The 26,844-nt window shown below is 48.0% G+C and overlaps 6 protein-coding genes across 14 annotated transcripts; 3 read left to right on the top strand and 3 right to left on the bottom strand.

Annotated features, from left to right (window-relative positions):
• Positions 1–10: 10 nt before the first annotated feature.
• pm20d1.2 (peptidase M20 domain containing 1, tandem duplicate 2) lies at positions 11–3,080 on the bottom strand. The gene is made up of 13 exons (XM_057040099.1): positions 2,783–3,080; positions 2,616–2,702; positions 2,081–2,316; positions 1,912–1,998; positions 1,684–1,817; positions 1,482–1,601; positions 1,316–1,391; positions 1,180–1,241; positions 1,023–1,101; positions 880–951; positions 641–806; positions 473–572; positions 11–390 (listed from the first exon to the last, which is right to left on the bottom strand). Exons 1-13 carry the CDS (start codon positions 3,000–3,002, stop codon positions 261–263), a joined length of 1,569 nt encoding a protein of 522 aa, XP_056896079.1. The 5' UTR covers positions 3,003–3,080; the 3' UTR covers positions 11–260.
• A 237-nt stretch (positions 3,081–3,317) lies between these two features.
• lemd1 (LEM domain containing 1) lies at positions 3,318–9,943 on the bottom strand. 5 transcript variants are annotated; one of them, XM_057040110.1, is made up of 12 exons: positions 9,796–9,943; positions 6,657–7,393; positions 5,940–6,051; positions 5,718–5,840; positions 5,574–5,638; positions 5,302–5,349; positions 5,076–5,231; positions 4,810–4,896; positions 4,636–4,713; positions 4,420–4,503; positions 4,131–4,201; positions 3,318–3,915 (listed from the first exon to the last, which is right to left on the bottom strand). In XM_057040110.1, exons 2-12 carry the CDS (start codon positions 6,846–6,848, stop codon positions 3,618–3,620), a joined length of 1,314 nt encoding a protein of 437 aa, XP_056896090.1. In that variant the 5' UTR covers positions 6,849–7,393; positions 9,796–9,943; the 3' UTR covers positions 3,318–3,617. The 5 variants fall into 5 exon arrangements, with proteins under 5 accessions (XP_056896090.1, XP_056896087.1, XP_056896089.1 ...); XM_057040107.1 differs by having other exon boundaries at positions 5,940–6,054; positions 9,796–9,942; XM_057040109.1 differs by lacking the exon at positions 9,796–9,943 and adding an exon at positions 9,211–9,663 and having other exon boundaries at positions 5,940–6,054.
• A 3,924-nt stretch (positions 9,944–13,867) lies between these two features.
• Positions 13,868–16,603, top strand: mfsd4ab (major facilitator superfamily domain containing 4Ab). Its single transcript, XM_057040100.1, has 10 exons — positions 13,868–14,213; positions 14,300–14,498; positions 14,614–14,856; positions 14,947–15,109; positions 15,205–15,320; positions 15,409–15,582; positions 15,676–15,823; positions 15,903–15,973; positions 16,051–16,171; positions 16,246–16,603. The coding sequence occupies exons 1-10, from the start codon at positions 13,984–13,986 to the stop codon at positions 16,335–16,337; spliced, it is 1,557 nt and encodes a 518-aa protein (XP_056896080.1). The 5' UTR covers positions 13,868–13,983; the 3' UTR covers positions 16,338–16,603.
• A 2,358-nt stretch (positions 16,604–18,961) lies between these two features.
• On the top strand, positions 18,962–20,217 carry LOC130530695 (CMRF35-like molecule 3). 4 transcript variants are annotated; one of them, XM_057042129.1, is made up of 4 exons: positions 18,962–19,317; positions 19,399–19,761; positions 19,863–19,914; positions 20,034–20,217. In XM_057042129.1, exons 1-4 carry the CDS (start codon positions 19,293–19,295, stop codon positions 20,182–20,184), a joined length of 591 nt encoding a protein of 196 aa, XP_056898109.1. In that variant the 5' UTR covers positions 18,962–19,292; the 3' UTR covers positions 20,185–20,217. The 4 variants fall into 4 exon arrangements, with proteins under 4 accessions (XP_056898109.1, XP_056898110.1, XP_056898108.1 ...); XM_057042130.1 differs by having other exon boundaries at positions 18,963–19,317; positions 19,399–19,696; XM_057042128.1 differs by having other exon boundaries at positions 18,966–19,317; positions 20,031–20,217.
• Positions 20,218–20,689: 472 nt separating this feature from the next.
• LOC130530696 (cell division control protein 42 homolog) lies at positions 20,690–24,277 on the top strand. 2 transcript variants are annotated; one of them, XM_057042133.1, is made up of 6 exons: positions 20,690–20,833; positions 21,359–21,487; positions 21,562–21,634; positions 21,729–21,838; positions 22,410–22,607; positions 23,333–24,277. In XM_057042133.1, exons 2-6 carry the CDS (start codon positions 21,383–21,385, stop codon positions 23,420–23,422), a joined length of 576 nt encoding a protein of 191 aa, XP_056898113.1. In that variant the 5' UTR covers positions 20,690–20,833; positions 21,359–21,382; the 3' UTR covers positions 23,423–24,277. The 2 variants fall into 2 exon arrangements, with proteins under 2 accessions (XP_056898113.1, XP_056898114.1); XM_057042134.1 differs by lacking the exon at positions 23,333–24,277 and adding an exon at positions 22,732–23,252.
• Positions 24,201–26,594, bottom strand: LOC130530694 (F-box only protein 6-like). The gene is made up of 6 exons (XM_057042127.1): positions 26,175–26,594; positions 25,446–25,695; positions 25,250–25,364; positions 25,081–25,176; positions 24,882–25,017; positions 24,201–24,819 (listed from the first exon to the last, which is right to left on the bottom strand). Exons 1-6 carry the CDS (start codon positions 26,259–26,261, stop codon positions 24,673–24,675), a joined length of 831 nt encoding a protein of 276 aa, XP_056898107.1. The 5' UTR covers positions 26,262–26,594; the 3' UTR covers positions 24,201–24,672.
• Between the last annotated feature and the right edge of the window lie 250 nt (positions 26,595–26,844).

Raw genomic sequence — 26,844 nt, forward strand, 5'->3', positions numbered from 1 at the left:
AACCTTTTTATTTCACAGTTCACGATGAAATCAAATCACATTTTCCAGCATATGAGGTGGTTCAGCAAACACAGGCGCTGCAACCATTCCAGGGAAAGGTTGGCAGAATTATGGGAACCTTTGAGAACTCCAAGTCTTCCACCGCAGCGTTCATTTAGTCACACAAAGGTCACCGAGATCTGAGCGAGCTGAAGCCCAGCCAAGCTACTGATATCATATTTAGACTTGTGCCACCGAGTCTTTTGGGTGCCCGTCCCTGCCTAAAGTTCATGGGCTGCACTGTGAGGCTCAGGGAGCTGCCGAGTGTCACAATTTTGAATCAGATCGAAGTAAAACTGAATGAGCTCCTCGTAGTTCTTTTTGGAAATCCTCTCGTTGATGCCGTGGAATCTGAGAAAACGATCAGAACGAGAAATTTGATATTAGGACGCCGAGCGGCGGTGAAGCCGTCCACGCCAGGTGTGCTCCTCACCTCTGAGCATCACCAGGCCTAAACCAGAGCGGGGCGAAGCGATAAATATCGTTGGTCAGGTCTTTAAAGTGTCGACTGTCTGTGTTGCCGATACAGATGCCTACAGACGAAGACAGACCAGCGTTAGCGAGGACCTGTGGAGTGTTTCATGAGCCGTACTGGTCGTACCTGGAGCCACTGTTACTGTAGGAAACAAGTCCAGAATTGTCTTCTTGATGATCTGGAAGCCAAAGGACTTTTCATCGGAGGAGCTGACCGGCAGGGGGTCAAAGCCGTAAACCAGTTCAACGCTGACTCGCTGGTCTCCCACCGTGGACTGGATGAGGTGGAGGACCTGGACGGGAGTCAGGAGAGATCTCACTCGGCTGTGATTATCTGCCGTGTGCCGAATCTCAAACGCCATTTACCTCCTGTAACGTCTGTGCTGAGTGAATCCTCAGATTGACGTAGGCTTCAGCGGCCGAGGGGATGACGTTCACCTTCAGAGGGACAGAAAAGGTTTGTGCGTGGCTGGAGAATGTGCACGTGGCGGCCCTCACTGCCTGCGTACCTTCACTCCAGCGTTAAACATGGTGACGGCCGTGGTCGTCCGCACAAACGCGTTAGTGTCGGCTTTCCTTTCAAGCATCCTGCAGCATTGAAAAGAACTCACTTTACTCCACTAGTCAAACAACAATTGGTAAACAGGTAAACTCACTCCGAATTACCTGCCGAGCAGCGACGAGAACAGCCACAAATTGGACATTATGAACTTCTTTGGGAGGCTGAACTTGATTCAGAGGAGGAGGAAACAGAAACACTGAGGACTGTGCTGTGGTGGACGACAGGAAAAAGTGCCCCTACCTTGTGGGCCAGATGCTCAAAGGTTTCACCTTCAGGCCCCTGACCAAATAACCGCGGCATGGGGTTGTCCTCGAGTCTAAATAATAGTTAAAGGCGTTATTTATGTTTGCTGGGTGGCAACAACCCTGACCGCAGTCACACAGAAAGCACAAAATATAAATTTCACCTTTTTATTGCAGCAGCCAAGATTCCAATGCTCGTTTCCCTGGGGGGCATCGAGGAGTGGCCGGGGACTGTGGACACGCTGAGCTTCACGGTGGCCGAACCCTTTTCGCTCACACCTATTCTGATGTGGACACATTCTTAACGGTCATTTCAAGCATCGTGGTCGTGAATTTACGGGAAAAAAAACCGTGGCAGATACTCACAGAGCAGCAGGTCCTTCAAGACCAGGGATGACTCCGTCCAGAACAGCCAGACCCTCATCCAGGACAAAGGACAGCTGCACGCCACGCCGCTTCAGCAATCGCATTACGCTCGCCGCTCCCTGAAAGCCACTGACCTTTCGAATGACATGGCAGCGCACAATCGGGCACTCTGGTATCACCATTTCACACAGCCTGCAAGGTTGCAAAGGCAGATTAAAAAAGAAATACTTCTTCGTCGTGACCGAGGCTGATGTAAAGTCCTCGTCGTGGAGCGTAGCCTTTTATTAGCAGATACTCCAAGGCCTGAAGCATTCCCTGCAAACACACGAAGCAGGTTAGCGGCACCTCCACACAGGAAGCTGCAGGTTGGAGGGCGTTTGTCCGTTTGGCGTCCCACCATCAGGGAACTCTTGTCGTCGATGGTCCCTCTGCCATAGATGAAATCGCCTATCTCCTCCGCAGAAAACGGCGGGGCGTCCCAGCCGTCCGAGAGCGCGGCCGGGACGACGTCAATGTGGGCCAGCAGCAGGTACGGCGCCAGGTCGGGCTGCGATCCTCGCACCCAGAACAGGTGGCTGTAGTTGGCCACCAGCTCATGTTGGACCAAGGGAGAAGAGAAAACTGTTGGAAAAGCTGACAAAAGAAAAAGGAAGAGGGCTTTTATTTCAGAATGTACTTTACAGCTCTACATAATCACTTTAAATGTGGATTTTGGATAGTCAGGTGGTAAAAAGGCAAAGTGTGAAGTCTGGGAGTGATGATGATGAAATAATGTTCAAACGAACTACAATTCTAGCCAGATTAATGCGTGCAGGGTTACGTAAGAGTGATTCAGCCTGGACTAGTTATTGCAGTCACATGGCGGCCTGAGGCCCTTCCAGACCGGGGGGGGCGTTAACGACGGTCGCTCACGTTAAAACCCGAAATGTCACCTTTTCGGAGCAGCCTGTCGAACTGGAGCAGCGCGGTGGTGTTGAGGTCCGTCTCCGAGAATGACACCGTGGGGATCCGGACGGCCTCTGCACGGACGCACACGGACGCACACGGACGGACAGTTTAGGCCGGCGCTGGTCGCGCGCGTTCACGTGCTGCAGGTTACCTTTGAAGTTAGCGAGCAGCTCGTCTCTCCGCTGCGCGTCGACCACCAGCGAGATGTTCCTCGCCTTCTCCCAGGCTGCGAGCTGCAGGCCGACGTTGACGTCGAGCGACAGAGTCCTGAGTGATGCGGCGGTGAATAACGCGACTGTAACAGCAGCGAGGCTGATTAGAATTAATTTGAAAAGCTTAAATATTTGGAACTTCGGCCGAGGGTTTGTCATTGTTGTCAACAGCGGAACTCGCTCACTGACAGCGCGCGAGCGATGTAGGCGGGAGTTGTTGGTGAGCGACGCCTGCTGGACTGAACGGGGTACTGCACATGTTAGGCTTTTTTTTTTTTTTTTAATTCGCTTTCATTTCTAATAAAGTTTGGACTGTGAACTTTAGGCACTTTTAAATATTTCCATCATTAAGGTTTAAGTAGAAAAATGTAAAATGACATCTAGGCAAATAAATACACTACAATTGATATTGGGTGGGTGTTTGACTCCAGGGTCAACGTACATCAGTGTCGATGCGAGTGAAAGACAAATAAATGTAAATTAGAATATCCTTTATTGAAAAACAAAAAGATCAAATTGCATATTTTAGTCATTAAAATGATCTGACATTGAACATTTTGTGTAAGGAGCACATAAATGTTTAAATCAGAGGAAGACCTCAAGTGAATCAAGGTTTAGCTGATCCTTTCACTCTGAGAATACATAAACTTGACACTTTTACTCCCATTAACACACAGACATTGTCACTAACAAACTTTTTAAGTAAATGTATGCGCTTCATGGAGGTATTTTATTCTTTACACAGCTGTAAGACAAAAGAGTGAAACCCCACCGTTACTCCTGCTCAGAGAAGGCCGGGGCCTCCGGTGCGTGAAACTCCTCCACGTCTGACGCCTGGTTTGGACTGTCCAGCAAGGACATTGCCGAATCTAGCGAACTGTCCTCAACAACAACGGAAACGAGGTACAGCAGGACGACCACAATAAGGAAAACTAATATCTGTATGTGAATGGGCACAAGGCGGCGCTCTGCCTCTCGCCTCTCCAGAGTTGCGGGACTGGTGGGAGTGTCTGGGAACACATACTGGACTGGTCTCCCTGCAGCACCTTTAATGGGTCTTCGACGAGTAGCACTGGAAGATAAGTGGTTCAATCAGAAACTCGAATAAAAATAAAATAACCACATATTGACTTGAAATTACGAGCGACGCCATGTGCATCTCCTAGACAGAGACCCTGAAAAAGCTTAATGACCAACTAAATCTAAATATTCTAATTCTTGTGAAAGTAGCTACGATATTAAAGTTCTATCATCAATAATTTAGGCTGCAGTGGCATCAGTACTCACTAGATCCCCGTAGGTGAGGCTTGAGCTGGAAAAATGTCCTTTGAAACACCATTTACGGGCTCCACGGGAGGCTAAAAGAGAAGGTAGAACTTGGTGTCAACGCAGACCAGAGAAGACCTCTACGGTCCACAAAAAAAGGTCCAAATGAACATTTTGAACTGCTGCATTTGTGAGAACCTGCTAACAGAATGTAAAACCCAACTCCAGAACACCTCTAGAAATGTCTCATTCTGAAAGAACAGTGGTAACGAATAATAAAAGGCAGGAAAACAAAGTCAAAAGCATCTGCCTTGGGTCCAGGTTTAACCGGGAACGCCTCAGGAGTGTAGAACAGGGTCTGGTTCTTCACAGCGGGCTGGTCCACAGTCAGCAGCTACAGAGGACAGACGCAGCATGAGACACGCGCCGGTTCCCTGGAGTGAACGCTTCCTCCCACCACCAGTGAACCTCTCCAACAATCACCAAAGAGCTTCAAGTGCGGCTCAACGAGGCGAGCGCCACTGACCCTGCTGGGCTGTGACCGGAGCTCCTGCACGTCGCTGCCATTCGACTCCGTGTCTGAGACTGACCTCCGACTCTCCATCTGTTGTTCAGAGTCAGAGGGCACGGTTATTGGCCGTGATCAATGGAAGGGAGCGAGGCGGGTTTCAGGGTTTAGGAACGTGTGGAATTGACTTTCCTCTTCCACCATTTGAGTGATACTGAAGGCTTGAGAGGAACCTGACGAACAGCCAATTGATTTAGCTGGCTGGAGTCCATTTGGTACCTGGAAGAAATATTATAGCATCAACCGGAACACCAGCCCCTCTTTTCGCACACCAGTGCAAATGTGAACAGTACAGAATCACTAAGATGCCGTTGGTGGTTTGAAAATAGTGCACAAGGAAGCCCAGGAAAGGAATGTAGAGAATTTAAAGTCCAAGCGGAGTGAAATAAGACCGCTACCCTGGATCCTAATCCTGAGCGCTGGTTTACAGAGGATGCTCGACTAATTCCTGCTGGAATCCGAGAGCAATGACATGGACCCCGCTCTGATGATTTCAAGGCATTCTTCGGATTCTTTGCGGGACAAGGTTTCCTGGTTTCGGAAGCGGGAGCGCGCTGAAAGAGACCGTCTGGGTTGAGCACCCTCAGAATTCAGAGGCAGAAATGTGAGTGAGTGCACATTTACCAGCTTTGATGAGAGTATGAAACACTGTGGGTAAGCAAAGTTATTGTTCTGGAGGGGGAAAAAGCAACACACACGAATTTATTTATGACAGGAGACGTGCGGTGTTTCATATAAGTGGGTGCTGTTACAACCGGCGGCCACTGGAGGGCGCTGCCGGCAACCTTTGTTCAAAAACCCAGTCAGAATAAGAAATGACCAGATATATTTACTTTACCGGTATTTAATATAATTTTCACACCTTATCTGTGACATTCAATGGCGGGAACGCTCACCTGGCTCATATCCTGCTGTGAATGCTCAGCGTGTTCATCTCCTTCTCCCTTTGCTCCTTTGGACCCTGCAGAGGCCTCAGAACAGTAAACCACACGGTTGTGTCACCAACCAGGCAGAATATGAGACACAAAACTTGTTCTCACCTTCCTCATCTTCACTGTCGGAGTATAACACAGCATTCCCTTCCTCTCCGTTCACCTGTTCATCATGACCACCGGACTCAAGCAGCTTCCTGAGCTTCTTCTCATACACAGCCCTGGTGGAGGCTGAAGAACATGGCAACTTCTGTTTAGCAACTTCAAATCAATACTGCATAAATGACTTCATAAAAGCCACAGAATACCTGAAACCCAGAGGGAACCTACCAACTATGGGCCCCACTTTAACTCCGTGCTGGATGAGGGCGGCCTTGAGGCCATCGTCTGTCAACGCACTCGGGTCGCGACCCCCTGGATCGTCTCCATCCACCACCTCGTCCTCCTCACAAAGAATATTAGAGGAATTTAGAGAGAGAATGTTGCAGTTGGCAGGTCGTAAAGCACCAAACTAGCCGGTAGAAGCAGTTTACAAACTGCTAAATACTCACATGGATGGGGTTTGTGTTTGTTCGGGTTTTTTTTTTCCTTTTAGCATTTTCCCCATACTAAACTTGACTTAAAGAAGAATAAGTGCTTCCAAAGTCACTGGGCGTAACATAAAACATCCAACCAAAGGTCCAAGGCATTAAGGCTGCTTTTGAGGACGTCAGTGGAAAATTATTATTTAAATAATAATAATAAATTAAGCATGCAAACAGCCTTGCAGTCCCAGGGCAGCAGCACAGCAACTCTTGCAGGTTTAATGCAGCTCATCTAGTGTGACAGGTGTTGCCAACATATGCACACGACAGGAACGACAGCTGCCAGCAGGAACGTCTCATGAGCGTGTTCAGGAGAGCTGGAATCCTCCTGCAGGCTGGGCGCACCGACAGCTACACACTGACCCACTTCTTTATCTGCTGACCTTGAGCACCGCTGCAGTCCTAACGTCCCCTCCGTTAACATTAACCTTTGCCATTAAGTCTGATCAACTGTTAAACTCACTGCCTCGTCCTGCCCCCGGTCCTCCTCGTCGCTGGAGAATTCTGCAGCGTCTTTCTGCTCGATGTGCTTCAGGTGCAGCTCCACGTAAACGTCCTTCCTGCTGTTGGCGGGCGGCAGCGCCACATTGTGAGCCAGCAGGTCGGACTTCAGCCGGGACTTGGACAGCCGAGCGGGGTCCTCCAACAGCGGCATCTCAGCCGAAGACACTGACAACTAGTGCGGCTCAGTGGGAACGCGACCCCGCTGCTTCCACGCACCGGTTCGGTCAGAACAACGAGCCCTCTGCAGCCATGCGGCCCACTGCGCTGCAGGACCCTTCTGGAGGCGCAACAGCTGCGCCCACGGCTTGATTGACAGCCGGTGAGCTCCACTTATGAGCCCGCCTGGCGACTTTCAAATAAGCGGCCCCGTTCAACGGTTTCTTCAGATATTTGGAGTCCGAAACACTTAACAAACAGCTGCGTTTTTTGGTGAAAGGTTGAAACCACTCAACTATGTGTCAGCTCTTTTTCTTTAAACGGGCTAATTATCTTGGAGCTAACTGTAGTTGGATATACTTTATTTACTTTCCTTAATTGACATTATACTACAGCAAATTCTGTGTAATTCGTGATTCTGTAAACTTTATGTACCTGCTGCTACCTTTGACCTCTGACCCGGCCTCCAGACGCTGCGGCCCTGGTGCTGCTGCAGGTTTGGTGCATCCTGCTGATTCTGGTATCCAGTGGTGAGTTCTCCTGTAAACACAATTTCAAAAGTCAAAATATGATCTGGAAGGTAGAGACAGGCAGCAAAGGCTGCAAACAAAGTGGAATCAGGGCAGCAAATTTTCAGACTGTTGTATTTATTCCCACTTGCTCGTATATTCCTCCCATACAGGAACATCCACTGAATTGAAATGCCCCTGGAGAAATTGCTGCTGTGTTCCCTGCTGGCTTTTTCCAATCCAACTGTTGAAAAAACTGCAGCTGTTCTCCACACGAAACCTTAAACATTTACATATCCATTTATGAACACAGCACACAAAATAGTTACTCAAAATTGGAATTATTTTATTATAATTAGGTCAATTATCACTCTACCCTATATTGTGTCACTAAACAGCACAAAATAAGACATTTAGAAGCAGTTCTTATGTGGTTTTTCATCAATTCATTGTATATTTTAAAATGTAACTTTCATTAAAAGTCTCTAAAATCCATAGTTAAATCAGTAATTTATAAATAGGTAGTTGTTTTAGTGCAGAAATAACCTATTTAATGTCAATGGAGTTTACATAGACTATAAGATACCAGATGAGCTACATTACAAATAGGGAATAAATCAGTTGTTCATTTTTCCTGCTGAAATTAATAGCTGGTGGTCGGGTTATTGGAGTCCTGATGTTGTTGGCCCACCGCGTATCCAATGGCTTTAAACCCTACATGACCTGCTAAAAATAACTCACATAGGAATAGAAAGCCATAAGACACAATCGTGGGTTGAATGGGAATAGCGCTGAAGATGGTTCCCAGATGCAGTGTGAGAATTAGCTTCACAACAAAGGGATAAATCAGGGGCAGGGTGCAAACAGCAGGCCGGATTTAAAACTCACATCCACATGAATAATTAACCAGAGGAGCCGGAGTGTTCATCTGAGCCCTGGGGGAGTAAAATTAAACTATCTCGTGCGCCTTCAGACTGGAAGAATTATATTTTTCGCAGCACAAAACAAATAAATAGACCGCTAACGGATGCGTGGTTCTCTGCTGCGGGCGGCTGGATTCCTCGAGGGTTCTGCAGAATAATCTTTGATTAAAAATGCAGTTTTGGATCGGTGTCTGTGGGGAAAAGGTGCAGTGTTAATCAAAGGGATTTTGTTTCCGAAACTCAAAACAGATTACGTAAAGTCTTTCTGTATTCTGTAGCAACTCCTCGGTGGCTTCCTCATGCAAAAGGATCATTACCTCAGCATTTTAATGTAACCACTGGGCTCGGGAGGCTTAGCAGTTTAATTAATGGCCAAAATACCTCCGCAAATGTGAACTTTGCAGGGTTCTCCGTGCCAAATGCAGCCGCATTTAAAGTGCAACTAGTGATGAATTAACTCTGTCTCGATCCTTTTTTCGGTCTTCTCCTATAGACTGACCAGAGATGCAGCACAAATACTTTGAATCCGACCCTCAACGCCCCACGCCAAGTCCGCTGGCCCAGATGTCTGCTCAGAAAACAGTAACCTTTACAAAAACACACACACACACACACACAAAAAGAAGAGTCTTGTGGACGGAGAGAGGAAACGGGCTACTACGGGAGACAGAGGAGGCATTTGTTGCTGTTGTATCAAGTGCGACGCTGAGGTATTTGAGCCACAGAGGGGCCGGCCAGGTATTTGGGCCGTCAGTGCTTCTCCTGCTTTTTCTGTCTCCAACTCAAACAACAAAAGCCCCATTGAGAGACCCCCCCCACCACCACCACCACCACCACCACCCCCATCCTCCTTCTTTTTTTTTATCTTGGAAGAAGCACACAAAGCTTCCTGTCCTGAGAAAGACAAGGAGTCGTCTTTATGCACCTGTTTAACGCGCACGCATCTCCTTCGTTCAGTCAGCAGCAGAGGTGGACCCGTCCGCCGTGGAACGGGGCACATTTCAGCCGTGCGTAGATGAACGTCTCACTGTGCTGGATGTTCTCATGACCTCTGACAGAACATTAGCCGCCGCCGCTGAACTCCAGGGTTCCGGTGCTCACGCATGTCTCAGCATAAATTAGTAAAGCCCCAGAGTCAGACTCTGACCAGACAAGGAGGTGAATCCCTGCCACAGGGTAGATCCCCTGTAATCCCTGAACATCGGACCTGCTCACTCTCCGCTGGGACTGTCGCTGGACGGTTCTGGGGGTTTCTGCGTGTGCGGCTATAAATACCAGACGAAGATGAGCGGGTGGCGCCCGATTCATGCTCCTGACGAGACCAGTCAAAACACGCCGAGAGACTACACACAACATGTGAAAGCGTCAGGGAAGCTGTTTTTCCTTCTTGTCATTCATCACGAGAACATCTCATCTCCGCACGCGTCCCCCCCCCACCCCATCCCCCCTCCCTCCCCTCCAGAAACAGCAGCGTAAATTCAAAACTGGATGCCGCGACTCTCACTCTTACCTCCTTCTTGTTTCCTTGCGTCTCCGGCTGGAGAAAGTATGGCATCCCCTCAGCCCAGTACTGTATGGAGAGACAATGGGGAGTGGGGGGAGGAGTTACTATGTGAGCAGGAGCGGAGGTGGTGGTGGTGATGGTGATGGGGGGGGGACCAGAATGAAAACTGGGCAGGGAGGGAAAGAGGGAGATCACTCAGGCACAGTATTCAGTCCACAAATCTAAAGAAACGTTACATGAATGGCAATCCTTGTCACACACACACACACACACACCCATCCTCTTCCCTCCTGTGTTGTGATGTCAGAGAAAACAGCAAGTCGAAATCCTTCTTCACGTGGGAACTGTAAGGGGAAAAACAAGGAGGCGGCGAGAGAAAGGATTTTAAACAAGTCCCTTTCTTTGGAATTCTTTGAATGAGTTCTTAAGATTGGGAGTTGGCAGCGTGCCCGCGGGCCCTGGATGGAGGAGCATGAAGGGGGCTGTTATGGGGGGGCTGTCTATTGTGTGTGTGTTCCCTTCCTTTCAGTGCTGGCACTCCTGTTGATCTTTGCAGCCAGTTTCTGAATATTCCAGTCACTTTTTTTCCCCCTCCACATCGTTTTGTTTTCTGCCTCCGTCGTTTTAAGTGAAACGTGTCCTGATATCAGGGCGCCTCATATCAGCCCGGCCACAGGATCCTCTGGCCCCCGCTTTCCCCCCTCTTTGTTCTCAGAACAGTCCAGAACAGTTAGCAGAAGAATGTTGATTTCCTTGGTGAATCCAGGATGAAGGCAGCAGGTGCTGTAGCCCCCCCCATCTATTTCCTCTTCTAATACCCCCTCCTCCACCGTCGGTACGAGGAGGAGGGGGTTCGATGGAGACAATTTTCTTCTCTATCAGGAGAGATGATCTGCAGCTGGATGGTGGTTTAATGAGCAGCTTCTCTGCACCCTGGTCGGGGGGGGGCTGAGCCATGCATGCAGAAGAGACGCGCAGAAGATTAAAAGCAACTGCATCTCTTGTCGGCCTCCACTGTGCCCAGTGCTGTTTATACTGCACCAGTGCAGCAAGAGAAGCCCTCTCTGAGCCCCCCCCACCCCACTCTCTCTCCCTTCCTCCCCTCCGTTCATTACTATTCACCAGGTTTCACTTGGCCACGCATCGCTGCTCTGCTCCCTACTACTGTCGGGAGAGGTGGGGGAGAGGAAGAAAGCAAGGGAAATGCGTGAGACCACTTATGATCCTTAAGAATAAATCAGCCTTTTTTTTTTACGTGCACATATATTAGCACACAGCTGCACACACCAGCGGTTGTGTCTTGAGGGGGGAAAGCCTGGCTTGCCAGTCAATACGCAAACCTTTGTGTGGATTTGAATCCATCATTAACTCCACAGAGGTTGCTCGCTCAGATGGTTAGCTGTACGGAAGCACTTCATCATCAGTCATAAAAGCGAGCGCAGGGCTTTGTGTTCCTGCTGCTTAGTCTCTTCAATGGATTTTAAGGATTCCTCTCAGCAAAAGTTGCTCCTCCTCCAGCCACTGTGTTTTCATGTTCCTCATAACTCAGTCCTTCATGTCTATTTTGACTAGCTTTCTAAATTTTTGAAGAGTTCTAATTAGCTGTTTTAGTCGGCATCGTGCACTTAGCACCGCCTAGTGGTGAGAAGGTGAATCGACTAATCCTCCTCTACCAAAGTCGACCTTCCCTGTACTTCTACTATATTTCATTATAAAATATTGATTTGTGTTTAACGAAATTTGTAATTTAGTGCAGTTTATCCACCACAGTAAAGCTTTGTGACTCGTTTTGAAGTATCAAATGGTGTTAAGCGGAAAGCTCAGACTAGAACTGAATTTGCATTCGTTTGTGGTTCATTGGGTTTAGTCTGTTCAAAGGATGCAGCAGGGGCTCAGTCTGTGGAGGCGTTTGTTTTCTTTGGTCAGCAGCTTTCTCCCCCCCCACCCTGGTTTCCAGCAAAATGAATTATTTGTGTGATTTGTAAAGACAGAAGACATGACAACTGCTTCCATTCCACCACAGAGAGAGAAGAGAGAATAAAGAACTCCAACTGTTATCTGAAGATGAATGGTGCCTATATTCATATCATTAATGCTTCTATCTTTAAAAGTAAGTTTATGTTAGTTCCTTATGAAATTATCTTAGTTTATTTTTTTTATCCTGGGATCAGGATCAACACACAACATTTAACTATGATATTTACGGTGAAATTCTGTATTTATTTCTATTTTGATCATAAATCCAATCGCTGAATGTTATTTATTTTGTGGATTCATATTAGGAATTCATGAAAAGATCAATAATAACCATTGCTGACAGCTCTGAGCACTGGAGAATAATTAAGCGAGCATCAACAGACACGGCATCACTCATCTGTTGTGCGCGGAGGGAATTGGCTGACAGAAGCCATTATTTTCAAAATGCTCCAGATGTGATCGGCTGCTGCGCTTTCAGAAATCCTGGGTGGGAATTCCTGATTGAAGTCTTTAAATAAGCCTCGCTCCACTGAACTTGGAATTAATTTCACAGGATATGAGGAGGCTTTGTAAGCAGAATAATGAAGTGAAACCGCATTCATGAAGGCTGATGTAGTGCTGCCTGGTCAGGTCTCATTACGGCTTTCCCTTTATTCGGAATTTTACTGAACGCTCCCTGAGAACTTGAGGCATCCCCATCCGTGTGTACAGGGAGTAGGTGGAGGAATTAGAAAAGGTGACAGAAATCATTCTTTCTGTGTCTTGCCTGCTTCACTTAACCATCATTCTCGCGTTAATGCGCTCTGAATCATTTATTTCTGCCCAACAAGGAGACAAACATATTAGGACTTCCTCTTGTGCTCCCTCAGGCACTATTACATTTGCACGTCGGCCTTAAACAAATGCATGGTGCGTTGGTGGTATTAGCAGAGAATCCCTGTGGTTTACTCTTCTGTTATGCATGGCAGCATGTGTTTGGACATTAACCAAAACAAAGACAAGGGGAAAGCATGTAGAGAAGCCAAGATGAGAGCTGGAGAGGAGGAAAATCAATCTTTGGTGGAGTTTACGTGGAGCTGTAGAAGAATCTTGTACTCTACCGCCATCTAGTGTTGAAGCAGAGTGGGGGAATGTTCCCTTTGGAACACGTTCAGATCCTTCTGACACATTTGTCTGTTGCGTTCAAGGGCAGTGTTCCGATCCGGCAGGAACACATCCGTAAAGTAGAACTTGCTGTTGATTTTTAACACCCGCTGTCATAGTTTGTGTTATTGTATTGCTATATCTCCAGAGGGGGAAGTCAGCGTTAATGAATGCCTTTTGTACAAACATACATTTCTTTCGCTGAGTTTGTGACCTCCATCTCCACCTTGTGTGGCGCGTTAGCAAATCAGTGACACAAGTTTGGTTCTCGACAGAAACAGTAGAAAAAATACAGACCGAGTCCAAAATACATTTAAAGATCATTTACGTTCAAGCCGCATTTTTTACTCACTCATCTTTTACTTTCTTTAACCTTTTATCTACTCTGAGGACCCGACTGAGGCAGACTGGTTTCCGAAAATTACAGGAAGCCCATATTTGGGCACAACCTGTGGTGATTTGCTTCTCAGTAATCATTAAAGGACCAGTCCTCTATTTTATTCATGCCACTGATGGGCCAGTATTCATTATACATGGCACGTTTTGTAAAGTACACCTAACATCCAACCATAGTGTTGTAAAATTGAATCATACTCCTGCTTCTTGTCCGCTTGTGCAGCATAAATAAGTGTAACCATTGCATCCTGCACGGTATATGTCTAATTGCCCGTAGAATATTTAGAAGCGGGACGTGTTGCTTGTATGTAGAAGAAGCTTTATGATAAAGGCTGCTCGATGGATACGTCAGTGTTTCCTAAATTTTCCATCAGCGCTTTTGTGCGCCGTGACACACAAAAGCAGCATTTCACCATAGACTGGACTCCGTCGCCAATTATTGACACCTTTCAAATGATGTTATTGTTGTTGGTAGAATGGCCACTTCACCCATTAACTCTAGGACAAACTTTTCTGTTAAACCATCCGCAGAGGAGGGAAGTGGAAGCTTTAAAAGAGCTCGGTAAACTAAGACAAGCAGCCTTAAGCCTGCACGGAGCTGCTGCTGTCACCTCCTGACATCAGAACACTCCCTGGGTCCAGCCTTTCAGCCCCTCATCACTCGTTATCGCAGGCGAAATGTTTGTGGATGATCGCATCTTGACTCTGTTCAAAAGGAATGCCCACCACACTCTGACCTACTGGAGTGTTTTCTTCAGCTTCGGGCTCTGCATCGCCTTCCTCGGACCTACCATTTTGGACTTGCAGTGTCAGACAAACTCGACCCTGAACCAGATTACATGGGTGTTTTTTTCCCAGCAGTTCTGCTTGTTGATTGGCAGCTCGATCGGTGGCATCTTCAAAAGAACGTGAGTATTTCTTCATCCTGCCGTGTTCATTTGAGAAAACGGACCACTTAAATGTAACTTAAACAGGTGTCTCTCTCCCCTTTTAGGCTCTTCAGTGCTTTGTCAGCCCTGTTTGTGTCTGCTCTCATCATCTCTGTGATATTTGCCATTATCCCTCTGTGCAAAAATGTCCTGGTGCTGGCTATCGCCATGGCGGTGTCTGGACTGGCCATGGGCATTATTGACACCATTGCCAACATACAACTTGTCTCCATCTATCAGAAGGACTCTGCTGTTTTCCTACAGGTAAAAAAACAACCTCTAAACCTTCATTTGTTATGAGTGTTTAGCAAAAAAGCCAAGCCGTGAGTTCTTTCTACAGCGATCCAGAGAGTCCTGTGTGTTTTTGACATTTTGGCAGGCTCTCCACTTCTTCATCGGGTTCGGAGCCTTGGTGAGCCCGCTGATCGCGGATCCCTTCCTGTCAGAGACCGGCTGTGGCAATCACACCGGCAACAGCACCGAGATGGTCCATCATTTCAGAAGCATGCTCAGAAACAGCCCGATCGCACAGCACAGCATCAACGACAGCCACTCGTCCGGTGAGCCGGGGGAAGAGGACTCCAACGTGCACTACGCCTTCTGGATCATGGCTCTTATTAATGTAAGACACAGGCGGCTTCTTTGTTGCGATATTCATCCCTTTTCTTCAACAGCAAAGCCAATAATGTGAATATTCCTCCTTCCCCCTCAGCTGCCCGTCCCCGTCGCCGTTCTCTTCCTGATGTACCGGGAACAGCTCATTCCATGCTGCCCCAGCGGCACTCCTCGTCTCCTGGACAAGGATGAACTCGCAATGGAGAACCACCAAGGAGCCGAGGCCCCCGATGTGGAGCAGAGCGAACACTCGGCTGGAGGTGAGAACGTCTCAGAAGCTGTGATGAGATGCAGGAGTCTGACTCTAACGCGACGCAGCTTTGCAACAACAGTCTGAGGTCCTGCCCTGTCACAGGTCACGGAGATATCTTTAGTTGCTGTCGGAACGATAACCTGCGCGGTCTGCCGGTGTCCTTCTTCATGATTCATATCCTCGGAGGGTTGGTGCTCTTCATGACCGATGGGATTGTGGTGAGTGAGGGTCTGCATTCCCCCAAAACCCTCCACAGAGCCTCAGAAGCTCTCTGGATGAATAAGTGTCCACTTTCTGTCCTTTCAGGGAACGTACGCGGGCTTCGTTTATACCTACGGCGTGTCGGAACCTATATCGCTGCCCCACAAGACAGCAGGTTACCTGGCCAGTATATTTTGGGCAGCAATAACTGCTGGACGTCTGCTGTCCATTCCTCTCTCGTACCGCTTCAAACCCGTGAAACTGCTCATGTTCAACCTGGTAAAATCAGCCCGCGCCGCCACGCCGCACAAGAGAGGGGAAATACGGGCCGATCCCTAATTAACGCTCTTCTCTGTGCGTGTTTGGTTTCAGGCTGGCGCCATAGTTACCGTCTTGATGCTGCTCATTTTCTACACCAGCACAATCTTCTTGTTCGTCGGGACATGTTTATGCGGGCTGTTCCTCAGCAGCATATTCCCCTGCATGCTCGCCTACACCGAAGACATCCTCGATTATCAAGGTGTCGTGGCGACAAGGAAACATATCATCGGTGTTTAGCGGTAATGGCGCCGGACTTACAAAGTGCATTTTTTGTGCAGGATGTGCCACATCGGTCCTGGTGACAAGCGCAGGGATGGGAGAGATGGTGATGCAGGTTCTAGTCGGCTCCGTAAGTGTGATTGATATCCCGCTAAAATGGGGGAAAGGTTCGAGACTCATTTGTGTAATCTTGTTATTTCCACCCAGATCATTCAGACTGAAGGTAGCTACAGTTTCCCGCTGTGCGGAATGATCATCGCTTGCCTCGGATTCATCTTTTTCATCGGTCTCCTGCTGTTCCATCGAATGCACAGAAATTACCTCACAGGTATCGCGTGCCCAGTGTTTTCCTAGCATTTTAATTGCCCCCCCCCTCCTAAATCTCTATCTCCGTCCCATCAGGAACATCAAGAAAGTCTGCCATGGTGGAGGAACCAGCCACAGAGCAGAGCGGACCTGCCAGAACAGAACAGACAGAGAGCAGCAGTAGCTGAGAGCGGTGACGGTTGTGTTCAGTCTTTGGCTACTGTAGGATATGAGATAATGACACAATCTGTCAGCGAATGCTGTAGGTGTTTTAATAACTCCTGCCAAAAAGACCCACTCTGCTGACTGAAAAGGATGTGTCCTGGTGTAAATATGGCGCTGCTGTTGGAGGCTAAACTTTTTCAAATGTTTGGTTTTTAAAGTTTTTATGTGTTTTCGAGTATCATCTGTCTACATGGTTTCATCTGTGCATTAAAAGAGACACACCCAGGCAGTGGAGCCGGTGGAGATGCTTTCTTTGTTTGGAGCCGATAAACACGCCGGAGCGAGTAAATAAATGTGTTGCCCCACCTTAAACCAGTCGCTGTGTAACTCAGGCTTTAGGATTGGGTCAAACAAGACCAGAGCCCAAAGGTGTGAGCAGGTCTGGCTGCTGTTAACTGCTGTAGATACTCCAGAGCAGAGCGCCGTGCCGGGGCCGCCATCGCTGCGGCGCCGCCCATCACAGAGGACGAGCGATAACAGCAGACACAGAGTCAGACACATGTTCAACACTCTCTCGTCGGCTTCCCTCGTAGGCGTGTGTCACGTCTTCGGTCTGCTCCTCAACCACAGCTTCTCCGTGTTCAATAAGCCAGAGATCTGTCATTTCACAAAGTAGCGCGCTAATGACAGCCTGAGCGCTGCTTCACGTCCTCACGAGGAGCCTGGAATTCTGTGATAAAGCCGCCCGCTGTGTTATCAGGCAGACAGACCAATATTCCCAAACACCAAAACACTCTTAATAAATATGCTTATCTCTCTTATGTGAAATTAAAAAATGAGAAAACGTTAAAGTAAACAAGTTCTCCGGCCCTCCTCCAGCCGCAAGCGCCCCGAAACCGTGTCTGGCAGAATTCCCAGTGTTATTCTACACAAGCGGAGAGTTTCACAGTATTGTGCTTGAGCAAAAAAGGAAGCGGCGACATGAACGAGCTTTGGTTGATGGTTCCGTCCAGATGTCTGCTCAGCTGTGGCACAGATCCTTTTTCATGCCGTTCGCATCAGTTCAACAGCTCTGAGGCTTCCGCTTTATTTAGTTTTTAGTATAAAAATAAAGAACACTCTATGTTCTGATCCGTCTCTGGGACACACATGTAGAGGTTAAAAAAGGGGATTCTATCCAGAAAAGGGAGCAATCATTTGAAATCAACAGTATTTCTACCAGAGGATGTAGTTATCCTCTGGGTTCATAACAATATGTCCAATTAGGGTTTCTTCTTCCACCTGTTACAAGAGGTATTTTAGTTTTGGGCTTCATTAGATCAACTCAACAGGCATCATTGATTCTCTTACCCTCCAGGACATAAGAGGGAGTATATGGGGCTGTTTATTCTTCATCAGACTAAAACGTCTTTATTTAGCTCAACTCTTTTTATTAATTACCTGTTTCATGTTTCAGTTCCCTATAAAGTTATTCACGGCGGCCTCCTCCTGACAATCTGATTCACAAAGGGACAAAAGTAGCCGCTTCTCAGATTCAGGTCCTTTATTGTCCCACACGGGGAAATTTACAGTGCAACAATAGCAAGAGCACGCAGAGAAAAATAAGATAAAATCGAATAGAATTATCTGCAACACATTTATAGTTCTTCTTCACCTTCAGGTTCCCTGCATTATGTGGATCTATGTTTAAATATCAACGGCCTTCCATGTGCTTGGTTATGGCTAAAGTATTCCAAGTCTGCTCCCAAAAACCATGAACAAGAAGTGTCGACGCTGCAGATGTGCGATGATAAATAAGCCAGACGGCTGCTGTCACGCTAAGGAGGACTGCGATATGTCACCGAGAGGGATTTGCTTTAAAATCAAAGGCATTCACTGGGTAAATGGAGAATTTATCTCATCATTTAGCTCCCATTACAGTCCAGCTTTCCTCCATCTTTAGCGCTTTCTGCAATATTTAAACAGATCTGCCGGTGTCAGCGGAAAACAACCGGGTTTAGTGGAGGCCAGAAACAAAATGTCATTTAGATTTCATTTCATGGTGTCGCCTCATAAAAAAGTCAAACAAATGTCAGGGGGGCTGTTTAATTTACCCTCAGTTTAAACAAACAGTGAAGAATTCACCAAAGAACTATCAGAGAAGTGAGCAAAGACCTATAATATAGAGCCGGTAGACGTTTTTACGTCTTATTTCAGTAAAGGTTTGGGTCCGTGTGTTTGGTCCGGCCTTTTTTGTCCTTTCCTGCATGTTGTCATGTTTGTTGCCATCGTGGTTCTATTCCTCCAGCGTGGGCTGACCTTGAAGCACCGAAGGCATAAATGCGGTTTTCACTTCCTAAACTCCGGCGGGATGTCCCTCCGCTGGACTTCTTCGGGGGGAAGTCCGCACAGAAAGAGTGAATTCGTCAACCGAATCGCGACTTGTTTATGACAACAACGTGGCCTAATGCGATCTGGGGGCTAACCGTTGCTAAGGAGACGCTACTTGTTAACCTTTTCTGAAAAAAAAGACTTTCAACATAAAGGATAAAGGGAGCGGCGCCACCAGGGGAGAGCGTGATTGAAATGAAAGCCCGAAGCCCATCAAAAGAGACGGGATGACGGAACCTTTGATGACAGGAACATCAGTCACCCCAGAACTGATTCGATAAATCGTGCTGTAGCGATCTGAAATGGCGGAAATCGCGGCAGATTAAATAAAGCCTGCGGAGGATACGAAGCATTAGTGGGAGGAAAATATCCCTGGACAGATAATACCATCAGAAAGGTATTGGAGTGAGGGTCAGCAAAGAAGGAATCAGGGAGGTGGCCAGAACCTCCCACACACCCACGGACCTGGGCCAGTTACACACCCATGACGTGCTGGCGTCATACAAATCAACCCTTGCACAACTACTTCAAAAGAAAAAAGAAAAGAGGAAGCGCTCAAAGATTGCACGCTTTGTTCATGTCCTCACAGTCATCCCTCCGTTTTCAACATGAGGATCTCGGACTTCTTCTGTGGTAACGGCCGTTTTGGGTAAAAACAAAGACATCAGAGAAACTTGAATGACGACACGACCGGGGAATCTTTGTCTCTTGCAGGTCCAGTCTTGTGTGTGTTCTGGCTTCCAGTGGGCACGGACCCCGCTCGTCTGTCCGCTCCAGAGGAAGTAACAGCAGCGTTAGGAGGATCTCTCACCGTCTCCTGCCGGTACGCTGACACCTACCGGGACCACACCAAGTACTGGTGCAAAGGGAAGACGTACGAACTGTGCCACATCGTGGTGAAAACGCCGAGGAACCGACCGAGTAGCAGAGCCTTCATTGAGGACTATAAGCAGAAGGGCTTCTTCACCGTCACCATGACGTCTCTGGAGGAACGTGATGAGGACCAGTACTGGTGTGTCATCTCCACATCTTGGAGGAACGTCCACACCGGTGTCAGAGTCAGGATCTCCCACGCAGGTAGAAAGAAGACCCCTCAGGGGAGATCCCGACTCATTCTGAGAGCTGCGTAGGTGAGGCTGTGTATCAGGATGTAATCTGGGATTGTCCCCCCCCCACAGTGACGACGAGGAGCACAAGCACACTAACTCCGTCAGCACCGGTGACACAATGGTGAGAATATGAAAAACCTAATATTGATGAAACAGTAATTGAGGCTGAATAAATGCAAATATGAACAGCTTTGCCACACAAAATGTCTCCCCCCCCCCTTTTTTCCTCCTCTAAAGTAGTTGGTGGCCAGTTCTACGTTGGATCCTCTTTATTTTACTGTTGTGCTGTTTGATATCGACACACATCTTTGAATGGAGGATAACACCTTCCAAAACGGCACTAAATGAAGAGCTACAAGGACAAATCCCTAGTGTTTATGGCGGATCCTGACAAACTCTGGATAAATAAATACACTCAAAAAGACTTCTCTTTGCCACTCTGTCATCTTTTTACTTAACGTTTTAGACGCACCAGCTTCTTTTTTAAATGTTAATCGATCTCTAGAACAATCACGTGTTCAATCACAAAGACATAAAAGGGTTACAAACATTTTAATCATTTACTTACATCATTTAAATCAGTTGTCCTGACGACTTGAGATTCAGGTGAGGACGAAAGGTGAGCGTTCGGAGGTGACGTCACCACTCCTGCAGCATCCTCGCGAGGTGGCTCCTGTCAAGTTGGCCACAGTTACCACGTAAAGTGATCCTTCAAAATAAAACGGTGGGCACACGCACGCTCGTAAACAAAGCGTATATAATTGAGTTCAGCGGGGGGGAAATAATCTGGGCAACGTTCATGCAATAGAGATGTGTTTGTGTGAACATTTTAGACTGCTCGTCCCAAGATGTAGTTTATATATTTTTCTGTTTGTTTTACTTTGAAGGCGACTTCCGTTGATACTGTGCTTAGTTTGATAGCTGCACAAAAAGTCAGGAACTTTCAGCTTCTCTGACGGCAGCAAGTTACTGCCTGGTGGTGCCAACGCCCGGCGAAGGGAACAGCTAGCATAAATTAGCGGATATACGAAGTGATACTGGTACGTAGTCCGGAGATATTTTGCGGTCTCGTTTTACGTTAGATTACAAATGCAATTTGGGTTTATAATCCTACGTGTCTTGTGCTATAGCTGAGAATAGGGAAACCAACAGAAAGCTAGTTTATTGATTTTGGATAATATTAGCCGGCCGGTTGCTAAGCTAGCTAGCATTGTCTTGTCATTGCTAGCGCGGCGTTAGCGTAAGTTGCTAAATTGTCCACAGGCATAACGTTATTTTCCACTAGTGTTTATTTACCCGCGTTAGTTAATCAGCTTATGCTAATCAAGCCCTGCCAATTGTTAAAGTTAGCCAGGGGATCAAGCGCAGAAGTGGGCTCACTTTAGCCTATCAAATACTTGTGATGATGGGGCGTGTGAGGCAACTCGTCAGTGCTAGAAAACACCGCAAACGCAGTCAAAGCTGCGGCTGAAAATAAGCGGGATGGACGTCGAAATCCCGTTTAATGACCCGCAGTTATTGATGCTCAAACCCTGAAATGACACTATCTTCCTCCTCTCTCCCAGCAAACGACCATTCGAAGCACAGAGATGCAGACTATCAAATGTGTTGTTGTGGGTGATGGAGCGGTGGGAAAAACCTGCTTATTGATCTCATACACCACCAACAAGTTCCCTTCTGAATATGTCCCCACAGTAAGTCACTTTCTGCACAGTCGTGAAATGATCTGCACACTTTTCCTGACGAGCGATCTGCTCTTATACGACAGGTTTTTGACAACTATGCAGTAACTGTAATGATTGGGGGTGAACCCTACACCCTGGGCCTCTTCGATACAGCCGGTAAGATGTTTATTTCCCCTTCGGACAAATAACATTCCTGTTTGGAAAAGGAATGCATGGAAATAGGCAAATGTTTGTGCTGCGCTCTCTTCAGGTCAGGAGGATTACGACCGGTTACGGCCACTAAGCTACCCACAGACAGATGTGTTCTTAGTCTGTTTCTCAGTCGTTTCCCCTTCATCGTTTGAGAACGTTAAGGAAAAGGTAAGCCACTTTTTAATGTTTCCCTGCAGGTGTTGCTATATAAGGTCTCCGTTTGTACCTGAAATTCCATTTTTGGGGACTAGAACCCACAGTATCGCGACAGATCACCTGGACACAGATGAGGTCACGGTGGGTTACTGGACAGTTCCAGCATCTTAAGTAGACGTTAAAAAATATGTCATGGCGAGAAGCGGAACGCTGGCCCGCGTTGCGGTACAGTCCTTCTCTTTACTTTTACCTATGAATGTTACGCAAGTGAGCACAGAAGAGCTTGCTGCAAGCTAGCTGAGCAATCTGGAGGTTTGGGTTTCACTTGGAGGTTTGTGGAGTCTGACAGGATAAGTGTGTGTCACGACAACACGACTATGCAAATTAGGACAACAATGGAGTGTCGGGCTTCGGCTTCCAGCAACATTCCATCCATTCATATTCCTGGGGACCTTTTTTCCCTGACAAATTATGTAATTCTTCATCAAGTTTGTACCAGATTGTGAGGAGTGTAACCACAAATGAAGCGCGAGCTGTCAGGAGCGGGCTGCCTTTCAGGGATTCCTCTTCCCTCTTCTTCTAGTGGGTGCCTGAAATAACTCACCACTGCCCCAAGACCCCCTTCCTGTTGGTGGGCACTCAGATCGACCTGCGCGACGATCCCTCCACCGTCGAGAAGCTCGCCAAGAACAAACAGAAGCCCATCACACCCGAGACGGCGGAAAAGCTGGCTCGCGATCTCAAGGCGGTAAAATACGTGGAGTGCTCCGCCCTAACGCAGGTAAGGTCCCTCACGGCAGCTAAAGCATGCGCACGGACACATGCGCCGCCCCGCCGTCCGCTAACCGCATCCTCTAACGCTTGTGTTGTGTGCCTCTCTTTGTCTCCTCCTCCTCACTCTGTAGCGGGGACTGAAGAACGTATTTGACGAGGCTATTTTAGCCGCGTTAGAGCCCCCCGAAACTCAAAGAAAGAGAAAATGCTGTTTGTTCTGATGTCTTCCTGCGTCTCGCTTTGCCTCTAACGTCGTCTGCTGCTTAATCATCGGAACCGGATTTCTCCCCTTTTTTTCTTTCATTGTGCGACTCTGTGGCCGTTTCCTTTTCTCCCTTCTGCTGCCTGACGAGTGCCAATCTTTTTAACTCCACTTCCTGCTGTCAGCAGCTCGTCGGACTGTAAATCGACACGCGTGAGTTTGTTTGGGTTTCCTTCTGTTAGCGACCTCTTCAGCAACTCCTTCACCCCACAAAGTATTAACGCTACATCCCGTCTTAGACGGACTAACAGATTTTCTACTGCAGAATCAAAATTTTCCATGAGCCTTTTCTTTTTTTCCCTTTTTTTTGTCTTTACTCGTACATGTCGGTCATGTGATCGCGAGTATTGTATGCCGTTCATTGAATAAAGGAAAATTTTGATGGCCCTGCTTCCTTTCTGCTCTGCCTTCTTTGGCTCTGTTTCCTGGATGTGAGCTCTGTTTTGAATATTTATATTTTATTTCCACAGAAAGGCTTAAAGAATGTCTTTGATGAGGCAATCCTGGCTGCCCTGGAGCCTCCTGAACCTAAGAAAAGACGTAAATGTGCTCTGCTCTAGGTCTCCTCGCACCCTTTCCCCCACATCTAGGCTAACCCTGCCGGAGAGGTTTCCTGCACACACACATTCCGACATGAACCGAGGCGTCACAAATGATCCGTGCTAACCTGAATACACATTTAGGGCGTTGAACCTTATTTTAACATTAATATTTGACGCAGTTTGTGATGATCTGATGCTAATTGAGCGGTCAGGCGGGACGCAAACACTGGCGCCACGGAAAGATATTAATAAATGATAGTTATTGACGAAACGTTCCCGTTTGACCGCGTTATGTTTAGTTCATTTTGAAGAAGTGTTCCTCAATACGAAGTGGTGGTTTGATTAAAATACCGATTTATCTGCTTAACTGTAAAATGGTTTGAGGTGCTCCAACGTAACTCTCAAATTGGGTGCAGGCGGCTGATCTTTTACTCCATTATTCCAAGACGGATGGATTCTCGTGGGCCTCGTGAGTGCAGTTTTAAAATCCAGGTCTCCCACCTGGCATTGAGCCGGATCACGAGGGAAGGGTGTAAAACGTGCGGAGGTGCGCTCTCAAACGCAGCGTTCACGCTCCCCGTGCATCCCAAATAGCCACCAGATTACGCAACAATCATTTGTCAGTGTGTGATCCCGAGTTGGACAAACGGGCGGAAGGATCCAGCGCGACTAAACGTGCCTGCATCGCTAATATCGAGTGTTTCTGAGGGACTGAAGCGGCTCTTGGCCTTGAAGCTGTAAATACACTAACTTATTGACGCAAAACAAACAAACAAACGCCACGTCCACACAGATAAACATTGCAAATGTTGATGAGTTTATTGGATTGTAACTTGCATCACAGTATTATGAATAAACCCAGAATTCAACCACTTCATGTTACTGTCTGACTTTATGGTCGCCTACATGCACATTTTCCCTAAATGAAGATTAGTGCAGCTGTTGAAGGAAAAGTGCAACATTCCCGATCCAGATCCAGATCCTTCTCACCTTACAGTACCGGTGGACAGGCATCAGAGCGAGGCAGGACCATGACGTGACTCGGCGGACATGTTGAGTGGAGACACACAAAGTTTGGTTTGTAGAGCAACTTTACAGCTATAAATGTAACAGAACTACTCAGGACATAAGGCTGCTAGGCTTTAGTGCAAGTTTGCAATGGTAGGCAGAAGGCAGAAAGGGGGCAGGGGATCATGTCCCCCCCCGCTGGACCAATCTGATCCCAGGGATCGGTGTGTCCCCCGCTGGACCAATCTGATCCCAGGGATCTACGAGTCCCCCTCGGGACAAATCTCAACACAGCTGTCGGTGACACGGATTCCATACCACCCCGCCCAGAACTGCGTGTCCTTGCCTCCGTGGGTGAAGCGGATGTATCTGGCTCCCGGGCCGTAGTTCTGGAACACGTGGGTTATCTGGAAGACACGGGCCGGTCAGTCCGGAGTCGCCTTTGCGCCCCCCCGCCTCGGGCTCTTACCTGATGCCACTTCTGATCGCTCCACTGCTCAAAGTAGATCTGTCTGGGGGCGAAGGTCTTCATGGGGTTGCTTTTCCCGTCCAGCAGCTCGACGCGGATCTCGTACTCGCTGCCACAGTCACAGCGCGGCGCGTACCTAAAGACAAACGAACGTCTCCATTCAGCGTCCACAGGTGCTGCGCCTCACGGCCGTACTCACCAGTCCGACACCCTGATGTCCGGCTGGAAGGTGTCCATCAGGGACGGGCTGTATCCTTCTTCAGCCAAATCTATGAGCTGAGACTTCAGGCACCGTCTGCAGACACCAGAAGGTTTTGGATTATTGATCAGAGTGCGGCGCCGCGTCCTTTAGGCTGGGCGGAACTCACTGATACGACGTGACAAAGTTCTTCTGGATCTTCTCGTTCGGATGTGGAAACATCAGCCCCTCGGCGCTCCACCTGTCGCCACCGTTGGCGATTATCTCCCAGAACTTCATTTCGTCTACAGAAACCAGGACGGGACGTCATTTAGTTTTAGTCTGGGAAAATAACACAAATGTAAAAGAGCTCTCCAGCTTCTTACTGTCCCCTCTCGGATTCTTGATCAGATTTCTTCTCTTCTTGCTCAAGATGTAAAAGAGTCTCCAGTCGGAGGGCGTTTTGGAGGCGTCGCGCAGGCGGTACCCTTCCCGTCGGCATCTCTCCCTCCACAAGGACTCGCTGTCGGCCACTTCTTTCCACTGGCGGCACACTAATTGACAAACGCAGACCACCTGAGTGTGAGGGAGGTGGAGGAACATCTCCTCCAGGATGTCCAGAGGAATGGCGAAGTCCTGAAACAAAAGAAGAGAAGAGCTCAGGAACCACCTCAGACACACATCCAGGTACTGGAATAAGTTCCGGGTCCCTCAAAACTGCTTTAGTACCAGTCTAAAGTTTCATATCTGAGATTCCCCCATGTGTGGAGGAGGGGGTGGATGGATCAGTACCATGATGGGAGGGGCTCAGACTGGAAGAGGAAGGTGGGGTAACCACACAGGCACACCCCTCTCGGGATTCGAACTCGTGACCATCCTATCGCTTCTCTCCCCGGAATCGATGGGTTGACCTTAGCTCCGTTAGGCCCCCCAAGAATGATCTTTGTCGGGGGGTCGTTTCCTGTTGCTTATCTGCTACGTTGGTGCGTCACACCAGCCAGTTTGTAAAAGTAAATCGATTAACGGCGATCAAACGGCGCCGCAGTTCAAGTAAATTCCCAGTAATCGATTTATCAGGAGCGTCACGTCTGCAGGCCAGATGTGGATGAATTTACCTGGAAATCTGTCCCCGATTTTTCCATCTTCCTTGGAGTTGAATCCGAGCTCTGTGTGCTTCCCATATTTTTAGCCTTCCTCTTCATGCCCAGGACGGACCCAGGCTAATGACACGTCCACAGGCCCCCGGATCCGAATAAACCCCGTCGATGGAATCTTGTCCTGGAAAAGACAGCTGCTAAAATATCGCGTCGGAGTTTTGGAAAACAAAACGCGGAAGTGCGACTGGAGACGAGGACGCGCGAATAAAATGAGCCCCCGTGTGATTGTTACGGGCACCCAAATTAAAGAGGGGGGGCAGTGTCGCCACTCTCACTTTCTGTTCGATTTAAAGCCGACGATTGGCATCAGATGTATTCCGGAAATACGACCGTATCCTTATCGCTTTAACAAGGGCGGCGCTCGTTTTTAATGGAAAGACACTCGAGGTGGGACGGGGGTGCGGAGCTACCGAGGCCGTCTGCTTTAACCCCTCTAGTCGACTCCGCCAACTCGTATGAGCTCCGGTGTACGCCGTGCAAAATTTCAGCGCCCCCCCCCCAAGCATTTCCACTGGATGACGTCACCGCGGACGCTGGGCGAGGACAGAAGGGTCAAGCCCGGGTTAAAGCTCCAGACAGTTTAGGAGAAATCTACCTTTTTTAGTGCGAGAACCTGGCTTTAATCCGT

The sequence above is a fragment of the Takifugu flavidus genome, chromosome 8, assembly GCF_003711565.1.
Source record: "Takifugu flavidus isolate HTHZ2018 chromosome 8, ASM371156v2, whole genome shotgun sequence".
Classification (NCBI taxonomy): Eukaryota; Metazoa; Chordata; class Actinopteri; order Tetraodontiformes; family Tetraodontidae; genus Takifugu; species Takifugu flavidus.

Bases quoted from the DNA above. Each gene is read 5' to 3' on its own strand.
- LOC130530695 (XM_057042128.1), top strand. From the start codon at position 19,293: ATGAGGATCTCGGACTTCTTCTGTG. The intron at 19,318-19,398 runs GTAACGGCCGTT...TGTCTCTTGCAG, and splicing joins GATCTCGGACTTCTTCTGTG to GTCCAGTCTTGTGTGTGTTC. The intron at 19,915-20,030 runs GTGAGAATATGA...CCTCCTCTAAAG, and splicing joins TCAGCACCGGTGACACAATG to TAGTTGGTGGCCAGTTCTAC.
- pm20d1.2 (XM_057040099.1), bottom strand. From the start codon at position 3,002: ATGACAAACCCTCGGCCGAAGTTCCAAATATTTAAGCTTTTCAAATTA. The intron at 1,602-1,683 runs GTGAGTATCTGC...TGTCCACATCAG, and splicing joins CTTGAAGGACCTGCTGCTCT to AATAGGTGTGAGCGAAAAGG. The intron at 1,102-1,179 runs GTAATTCGGAGT...TCAATGCTGCAG, and splicing joins TTCTCGTCGCTGCTCGGCAG to GATGCTTGAAAGGAAAGCCG.
- LOC130530696 (XM_057042133.1), top strand. From the start codon at position 21,383: ATGCAGACTATCAAATGTGTTGTTGTGGGTGATGGAGCGGTGGGAAAA. The intron at 21,839-22,409 runs GTAAGCCACTTT...CTCTTCTTCTAG, and splicing joins TTGAGAACGTTAAGGAAAAG to TGGGTGCCTGAAATAACTCA. The intron at 22,608-23,332 runs GTAAGGTCCCTC...TTATTTCCACAG, and splicing joins AGTGCTCCGCCCTAACGCAG to AAAGGCTTAAAGAATGTCTT.
- lemd1 (XM_057040107.1), bottom strand. From the start codon at position 6,848: ATGCCGCTGTTGGAGGACCCCGCTCGGCTGTCCAAGTCCCGGCTGAAG. The intron at 6,055-6,656 runs GTGAGTTTAACA...ATTCTTTGTGAG, and splicing joins ACCGGGGGCAGGACGAGGCA to GAGGACGAGGTGGTGGATGG. The intron at 5,639-5,717 runs GTGAGAACAAGT...AGGCCTCTGCAG, and splicing joins CGACAGTGAAGATGAGGAAG to GGTCCAAAGGAGCAAAGGGA.
- LOC130530694 (XM_057042127.1), bottom strand. From the start codon at position 26,261: ATGAAGAGGAAGGCTAAAAATATGGGAAGCACACAGAGCTCGGATTCA. The intron at 25,177-25,249 runs GTGAGTTCCGCC...TGGTGTCTGCAG, and splicing joins AACTTTGTCACGTCGTATCA to ACGGTGCCTGAAGTCTCAGC. The intron at 25,018-25,080 runs GTGAGTACGGCC...GTTTGTCTTTAG, and splicing joins GACATCAGGGTGTCGGACTG to GTACGCGCCGCGCTGTGACT.
- mfsd4ab (XM_057040100.1), top strand. From the start codon at position 13,984: ATGTTTGTGGATGATCGCATCTTGACTCTGTTCAAAAGGAATGCCCAC. The intron at 15,583-15,675 runs GTAAAATCAGCC...GTTTGGTTTCAG, and splicing joins AACTGCTCATGTTCAACCTG to GCTGGCGCCATAGTTACCGT. The intron at 15,974-16,050 runs GTAAGTGTGATT...ATTTCCACCCAG, and splicing joins TGCAGGTTCTAGTCGGCTCC to ATCATTCAGACTGAAGGTAG.